Consider the following 8,790-nt stretch of genomic DNA (forward strand, 5'->3'; position numbering starts at 1 on the left):
CACTATCTAAAATATGCAACTTTGGGTAAAAACATGCTTTTTCAAGATAGATACCATCAGCACAGAGGAATCTGAAAGAGGTTTGAGAGTTGTTATTTCTGTAATACAGGTGCTGTGTATAAGACTGAGACAGACAAACAACTACACATCTTCCAAAGCCAAAAAGTATTTTTAGATTGAAGGCTACCTTACAGAATAAGTACAATAGCTATCTCAGCAGAGGTTTATGATTAACGTGTATGACATTTGTACATTCTATCAATGCCTGTTAATGACTACATTTGGATCTTCAAATTTTCCACTGCGTACTTTTTGTCTGGAGAAAACCTTGACAAGACAGCCTTGACAAGAGATAAGACCATCACCAAAACCGTATTTCTAGCAGCTCCCACGTCCACTCAACCTGTCTGGGTTTGAGATCGAATCAAGACCATGAAGTGCCTGCTGCTTCTCGCCTTTATTGGGGTGGCAGGTGAGTACATTTTTTATTTGTATTTCTGTCATTTAATAGCAAGCTGATTTTCTGAGAAAAACTGCAAAGTAGCCTATTGTGGGAAAGCCAAGTCCAGTTTTGACTTGCACAAGTCAGAGCCCTGCAACTTCCATCTTTGGTCTGCTCATAACTCCTTGTGCCACAAGCTGGGGAATGAGTCCTTCATGGGGGTTCCCAACCCAGCTATGGAGATGTGACCACAGCTTCAGAAAAAGGCTGCCTCCTCCTTCAGGACTAAGGAGAGCACAGGGAATAGCTCTGACTCAGAAAGTTCTAAGGCAATTGCAAAATTTTGGATCCTCAGTGGGTTCTCCAAGAAGATATCACTGCACAGTTGTTTTTACTTTTTCCCTCAGTCAACCCTTGACTGTTTCAGTAGATAGGATTCAGGGAAAGACACACCTGTGATCTGATCCAACAAGAACATTTCTGTGTCCCTGTGTTCCCTCAGGGAGTAGCCAGCAGGGCTTTAGTTGTAGGCACGAGAGGCACCCCTGTAAGTCTGATCCCCTTCTTTGAGGGTGCAGCAAATGCCTGTGCCTTAGACCTGCCCAGCAGCGCTGCCCTGAGTGTCCATAGAAGGGGAGCCTACAAGTGAGGGGCCTCAGACAGGCAGTCACAGGGCAGATGACAGGTCACATTACCTTAGGCCAGCTGTTGACACATGGCCCTTCTTGTCCCCCAGTTGCCTTCCCCACCTTTGCTGAAGACGACGATGACAAGATTGTGGGAGGCTACACCTGTGCAAAGAACTCGGTGCCCTACCAGGTGTCCCTGAATTCTGGATATCACTTCTGTGGAGGTTCCCTCATCAATAGCCAGTGGGTCCTGTCGGCTGCTCACTGCTACAAATCGTGAGTGGAAAAATCACATCTTTCTAAAACACATTTCTGTCTTCCAGTTCACTTCTAGCAGGAATTCTGAGCTATGAGACAGAAATATGTAAGTGCTTCCATTCTCACTGGAGATAGCCAAGGGATGGGTGGATCATTCAGGCATTCTGAGGGATTGTCCATTTCTGCAAATGTTCTTGTGAAGGCAGAGCATTTTCTGAAATAACAATGGGATAATCAAGCAGAGAGTTCTGGGCTGGGATTTCTTATCAATAGCATGATCCTTGCTAAAGCATTCTCCCTGGAGAACAGGAAGAGGATCAAGGTCCAGCTGGAGCCGTTTGCCTTGTCCTAGAATATTTGTACCTAGTGCTGCTCTGTATTCTACTGTTGTCATGTATTTTCAACCCCCACCCCCATGGCTGGTATTCACCACCATGCATGGAGTGGGTTACGGTCTCAGAGTGGAACCCCAGGGCTCCCTGTAGGACAAGAAAGATCCTGTGCCCCAGAAGGCTTCTGTGGCAGTGATTTTGGAGCACGTGCACTCAGTGGCAGGGGTTTCTCTCAGCCTGCCTGTAGCACTAAAGGACACGCCGTGCCTTCTGTTTTCCAGTCGAATCCAAGTGCGGCTCGGGAAACACAACCTGGCGCTCACTGAATCCACACAGCAGTTTATCAACGCTGCTAAAATCATCCGCCACTCTGGCTACAACCCGGCCACCCTGAATAATGACATCATGCTCATCAAGCTGGCCACCCCAGCCACGCTCAGCAGTGCTGTCCAAACCATTCCTCTGCCTACCAGCTGCGTGGCCGCCGGCACCACCTGCCTGATCTCCGGCTGGGGCAACACTCTCAGCAGTGGCTGTAAGTACTCTGGGGGAACTGCAGACCCTCGGGGGCCCAGGACAGTCACTAAGACCTGGCCATTAACCCCCAACAGGACAGGCTAAAACACAGGGAAGTGCTGGGGGACAGATTTTCTGAGTGATTCGTCAGTGTAGGGACTGCACAGATAATGCCAACAAGAGCTGTCTGTTCTCTGGGAATAAGGGTGAAGTTTGGGACTGTGGATCTTGAATTCCTACCAGAGATCTCTGTTCTCTTACACCGATGGTCAGGGATGTGCATGGCCAGTGGTGTCTATTCCCCTGATGACATCTAAACCTTCACCAGAGGCGAGGATGGTTTTCCTTAGGCTCAGGGTTCTTCCCGTGTATGTATCACATGAACTGATGGGCTTCCAGGTACCAGAAAAGTTAAGGTGGCTGCAGTGTAGAACGGTTGGCCCATGGGTAAGAATTTGTTCCATCTCTACAGAAGGGGCCCATGCTGTGCTTACTGTTGCCAGGAAGCAGGATGGCTGCTAGAACAGGGTGTCCAGCATTTGCTTTTCTGCTAAGGTCTTCTCCAAGCTCTGAAAAGGACTCAGCAATGCCATCAGCCATCTCTCCCTATTTCTTTGCAGCTAAATTACCGGACCAACTGCAGTGCCTGAAGGCTCCAGTCCTCTCTGCCCAGCAGTGCTCTGATGCCTACCCTGGGGAAATCACCAACAACATGATGTGTGCAGGATTTGTGGAGGGAGGAAAAGACTCCTGCCAGGTAACTCATCTGCCTCTCCTTTCCCAGTTATTTCTCTCCCACCTTTTTGCAGCTGAAGAGGCCTTCACATTACAGAGTCAGCTATACTCACTGCACTGGTAAATCTGAGTTTCTGAATGACAGCAGAGGCTTCAGGCACACATATCCTGAAGGTTTGCCAAGTACCACATCTGGAAAAAGCAGGCAGCTGGCTCATCCTTAGCTGTGGTGCCCTTGGAGCTCAAGTCAGGCATGGGAGCATCAGGTGGAGAGAGCGAATCAGGAACAGCCTTTGTAGAACTTTTGTGCAGAGTACATCCGGCAGGGCTTCCTCCGGGGTCAGTGATCTCAGGGATCTCTGGCTCATTGCTTAAGCTGATGCCATTTGCTGAGTATCCATTATCTTTGTGCGCACAGGGAGATTCCGGTGGTCCCATGGTCTGCAATGGAGAGCTCCAGGGCATTGTCTCCTGGGGTTATGGATGTGCCCAGAGGGGCTTACCTGGAGTTTACACCAAGGTTTGCAACTACGTCTCCTGGATCGAGTCTACCATCGCCTCCAACTGAGATGCTGGCTTGGTGTGACCTGTATTTTCATGTCATAGTTTCTGTTCTTTTGGGTCTGGACAAGCAAAAATTATGAGAAATTAATAAAGACTTTCAGGCAATCCTACTTTGTGCACTGTTTCTCTGGGAACTTCCATACCTGTGATATGGAGCAGATGCATAGTGTATGCTACACAGAAGAAAGTATTTAATATTTTCAGTTCCTACAGAACTCTAAGTATCTAGGAAAACATTACAGACTCCTTTTTAAAAGTCTTTCAGTCAGTTATTTTAAGTTGTTTCTGAAGCTTTTCATTTATGAGGGTTACAACACATTTCTCACTTTGAAATGGCCATTTCAGACTTCTGCCTCCTCCTCCTGTAGCTCTCCAGTCCACTGTGGAGGATGCTTCTTGCTTCTAGACATGAGGGCTACCCTGAATCGCCTGCACTTCATTACTCTCAATTCAAAGGACAGCAGAGGGTTTCAGAGGAATGTGATGCTCCTCTAAATTATCATAATCCATCAAGAACAGAAGCTGGAAATTCCTTGCTGGAGTGTGAAGCACAGGCTTGGTCAGGGGAGCTGCAGCTCATGCCATAGCAGTGGGAACAGGGAGATGCTGTCTGGTGCTCATGTCCTTGTGGTTAAAGCCCAGTCAGCCTCTGGGGGTTACAGGCACTCCCTCACTGCCCCCTGCCCCTGGTGGGATGGGAACAAGGGTAGAACTGACAGGCTGAGATCCAAACTAAGCAATATAGGGGAAAGGGAAAAGAATGAAAAAAAGTGCCAGATAAATCCATGGGATATGCAATACTGTCCCTCAGCACCCACTGACCTGGTGCCCAGCCCATCCCTGAGCAGTGACAGGCCGCAGCTGGCCAGCCCCCCTCTGGTTCCATGTTGAGCATCAGGCTGAATGGGAGCAAATATCCTTTTGGCCAGTTTGGGTCTGCTGTCCTGGAAATGTTCCCTGCCAGCTGCTTGTGCATCTGATCTCTGGCAGAGCATGAGACACTGCAAGGTCCTGGATTTTAGGTAAGCAGTGCGTCACTACAAGTAAAATTCTGTTATCACCATTATTGTCATAGTGAATTCAAAAGCAAGCAGAACATAGTGAAAGCAGAACTGTGCCATAGTCACCTCTGGTTGATCCTGTCTCCTTCTTAGCACTTGCACACAGTTTACCTCAGGACTTCCACTGAAATTTCTCCTTCAGTGAAACACTGAATTGGTTGACACCTCATGAGCCTTCTCCTTCACTTATCCTTCCCTTCCTTTTGAAGCAGAAGTTCCACCAGGGATCCTCACCCATTTCCACTTGTTTCTCCTTCCCTATTGTCAGGCAGAGCTTGAGGCAAAGGAAGGAGAAGGAGGAGGGAAATGTGCTGCCAGCAGACCTCAGCAGACTGGCCTGTCACTCCTTCCCTGTGTCCCCTTCACCCCTTGCCATGGTGCCTGATGTTATTTATCCCTGTGCTCATCGGCTTCCCCAGCTATCCCCAGTTATGCAGATTTTGTCCCATGCAGCAGAGAACACGTGGATTTTCTTCAGAGCAGAAACACCTGAGGGCACAGAGGAGAGGCTGCAGTGGCCTGGGTCTCCTCAGCCTGAGAGCAGAGCAGCACAGAGGTGTCCCTGGCAGAGCATGAGTGAAGGCAATTGCACTGTACAGCTGCTTTCTAGCCCCCAGTGCTCTCACTGCCTGAATCCCAGGGGCGCCTCCACACCCACTGGAGGACAAGCTCAGTCCTACAGGAAAGCAAATCTCCTTGCAGAGGCCAATTCTCAGGCCAGAAGGAGCAGTGACACAGATGCTCTCTGTCCCTGAGCAATCCCTGAATTTTCCAAATGCAGTGTGTTTCTGAATTCCAACACCAGAAGCCCTTGTGCCACAGGCAGCACCAGTCTGACACAGCCTGGACGCCCCAGGTAGGCCCCAGGTACAGGGAGAAGCCATCTCTGGAGCTACTTAGCCAATCTCCTGTCACCCTGATCCCCATCCCAGCTCCTTGTCACCCTCATGGCTGTCCCTGTGGGCCACAGTCGATCCCTTCTCTCTTCCCCTGCCAGGGCACTGACTGTCCCCCAGCTCCCCACAGGTATTTACCTTCCTCCCCTACCACTATCGCTGCAAGGCCCATGAGGGCCCTCACAGCTCTGAGTGCTGGGGCTGCTGTGGTGCCTTTCGGGCTCCTGCCTCCCTCTCACCGATGGCATTTGCTGTGCTCACAGGGCTGCAAGGAGAAGAGGAGCTGTCCCACAGCGGGCTGGGACGTGGGCTGGCCAGGCAGGGACTGAAGCAGCCAGGTCTGGGGAACGCAGGGAGAGTGCATGGGAAAATCCAAGGCGCCTCGATGTGGCTTTATCCCTCATTCCTCCATCTCCCAAGGCCTTCAGAAGCAGGAGGGGAGCAGCCGGCATTGCTCTGCCTTGCACTCACTCAGCCTCCCCTGCAAGCTCAGCTCAGTCCTGTCCTTCCAACCCCATCCTTCCCTCCACACCCACCCACGCCCAGCCTGCCCCTTCCACCTGCTGCATCTCTGCTGGGTTTGCGCTTTCCTGCAGAAACAGAGTTTGTGCTGACACACAGTTTGTGTCCCTGCCCAGGGCTCCCAGCCAGCCAATGCCTTCTCTCATTTCTTGGCCAGCCCCACCCCGAGATGTCTCACCCTCACTCACTGCTCCCTCTGCACATACCTTTGGGCAGCTACAAGAGGCTCCTTGCTCAGAGGGTAGGGCCTTTCCCCCCATGGTGCCCTGCTGTTTCTTGGTGGCCATGCTGGCCCCGCTGGGTAAGTGAACTCAACGCAGCCCTGAGCACCTCCCCTGATCGCGCTGCTGCTCTCCCAGCTGTGTAACCAGTGCCTGGCAGTGCTTCCTTCTGCAGAGACTTCTGCAGGGAGGAAATGCAGAAATGCAGAATGAAGCACAGAATGCACATTCTGCAGAAATGCATAATGTGGTGATCAGGAGTCTCTGAAATCTTCTGCAATGGCCATCTATTTGTCATTCGTTGTGCAGCCCGTAGATGGTTCCGGGTTTTGGACTCAAACGTCCAAATGGAATGGATCTTGCCTACTGAGGAGAGATTGGAAATTCACCTACTGATCTGAAGAGCTTTCCCATGCCTTGAACTGCTCCATTTGCTGCCCAATTTGTTCTCATCCATTCCGTACAAACCCACAGGGCCTAGCTGAGATTTTCCCCATTTTTTCTACCTCCTCACTGCCCCTACTTTTCCTTTCCAGTGTTAGCCCTGGAACAGTCTCCAGACATGGTGATAAAAGAAGGCCAGTCTGCGAATCTGGAATGTTCCAAGAAGAAATCCACAGAGTTATGTACTGGTACATGCAGCCTTCAGAGAAGAATTCCAGTCTGACCGGGGTTGTTTATACATTCAAAGGTGGTACCTCAGTGCTGGAGAAGGGTTTTGAGAGCCATTTCAAGAGCAGCAATATACAAGGAGACAGTATCACCCTCTCAATAGAACATGCCTTTCTCAATGACTCTGGCACATACTACTGTGCTGAGAGTGATCACAGTGGTGAGACTGCTGAGGCAGCTGAGCACAAACTTGTCCCTGCACAAACAGGACCTGCTTTCCACCTTGTGGGTGCTGCACGTGGCAGGGTGATCACTTCTCACTCATTTGCTGCTCTGCTTCTTTGCCTTGCCTTCCTCCTGTTCCCAGATGCTTTTAGTTTATTTGTCCTGCCTCCTCTCCTTTCCACTCCAGGCTTTCCTCTGTAAGCCCATGGCAAACACTTATCTTGCTAGCTTTGCCTCCTCAGTGAAAAGAATTTTATGTCAAGGGACTCTTTTCCATTCAAGAGTGACATGCCGAAAGCGATTTTTTGAAGACACTGTGCCAAAAAATAGGGAATAATAAGGATCAGAATGGTTGAGCTAGGATTTTCGTATCCCTTCCCACAGAATCTTTCCTTCAAACCCTTCCTGGTTTCCTACACACTGGCTTCAGGAAGTAGTGAGATGAATGCTTCACAGCTCTATTCTGCCACCCCGGCCCATTCTGGTAGAAGAGCTGCCGTCGGAACCCTTCGCGAATCCCTGCAAATAAATCCTCGTGGAATCTCCGAGGCCGCCTTCTCCTCTCTCTCTGTCTGCTCTGTGGATGCCACTGAGGCCGCATCTTAGCGAGCAAAGAGCTGAAATTATAAAAGAGCTGAAAATCACTAAGAGCTGATAGTCACTAACCTCGCTAAGGTGTCAGGCTAAGGGCACTTGGGTTTGGACACTCGGCCTGCTGAAGGCTGAGCTGCCCGGCCCGAGGAACCTGGAGGAACCCTGGACCCGTCTAACTATCCGGCTAGAAGAGGCCCAGTGGCGGAACACACACCACAGGATAATTCTTCTTCCTGCTTAGAATTCATTTAGCTTTAATGGTTGTTAAGTGGGATTTGTATAACAGGTTGTGTTTTTTACTGCCTTTAATTTACACAAGCTCTGACATTTCAGAAGGACCATTACAGACTTAGGTGTCTCTTCTCTTTAGCTTCTTCAAGAGAAAGCAAAAAGTAAATTGACATTAGGATTTGAGGGGGACCTATCACTTGAAGTAGTCTGGGCCAAGATAGGCATAGATTCTAAAATTTGAGGACAGCTTGTATGTCTACAGGGTCAAGGAAAAGTGAAGTTTTTACTTTGCAGTGGTCTGTGTCATTTTTGTAGAACTAATGGTGAAAGAAATTACAGTCTTGCAGCTAAAATGGCACATAAAATCTCTCCTAGTTGACTTTAAAGCCAGTAAATGAAATGTATATTCCTGGTAGTTTCAGCAGGTAATATAACTATTGCTATGAGACTAGGACTAGGATTTGCTTCTTCCAACTTATTCAGAGTGCTAGGAGAGCAGGAGCTCAATCATAAACCTTTACAGTTTAATGGAACAATTTTATTGTTTTTAATGTATCTTCATTCAGTGCACTGCAGGCAGCATAACAGCAACTTCCAAAAGGAAAGATGAAATGTAGTGCAGATACAAAGAGTCAACTTATTTGGTACAGCAAAAAGTATCTTCTTCTTTCCTGGGTGTGTGAGAGTCAATTTAGAAATTATAATTTATTTATGCAAGCATCTCAAAAATTGAAAGAATATTTAAGACTCTTTGCCTTGGAGATTCTATTTATGGAATCACGGTGAATATCTTGAGGTTGAAAGGAATCTCTGCAGATTATCTAGGCTGACCTCTGCTCTTGAATAATGGTCAGCTAGAGCAGCTTGCTCAGTATTCAGTCAAGTTTGAAATATCTCCAAAGACATTCAATATCCAAAGATATTCAAGGGCTGTACAACATAGCCAGGCAAC

General features: G+C 48.8%; 1 protein-coding gene across 1 annotated transcript; it reads left to right on the forward strand.

Moving 5' to 3' along the window:
• Window positions 1-432: 432 nt before the first annotated feature.
• Window positions 433-3,480, forward strand: LOC311166207 (trypsin I-P1-like; the record flags this gene model as incomplete). The annotated part of the gene is made up of 5 exons (XM_084226061.1): window positions 433-472; window positions 1,179-1,347; window positions 1,943-2,196; window positions 2,798-2,934; window positions 3,331-3,480. The coding sequence occupies 5 exons, from the start codon at window positions 433-435 to the stop codon at window positions 3,478-3,480; spliced, it is 750 nt and encodes a 249-aa protein (XP_084082187.1).
• Between the last annotated feature and the right edge of the window lie 5,310 nt (window positions 3,481-8,790).

This window comes from Fringilla coelebs (genome assembly GCF_963513975.1).
Source record: "Fringilla coelebs genome assembly, chromosome: 2".
Lineage (NCBI taxonomy): Eukaryota > Metazoa > Chordata > Aves > Passeriformes > Fringillidae > Fringilla > Fringilla coelebs.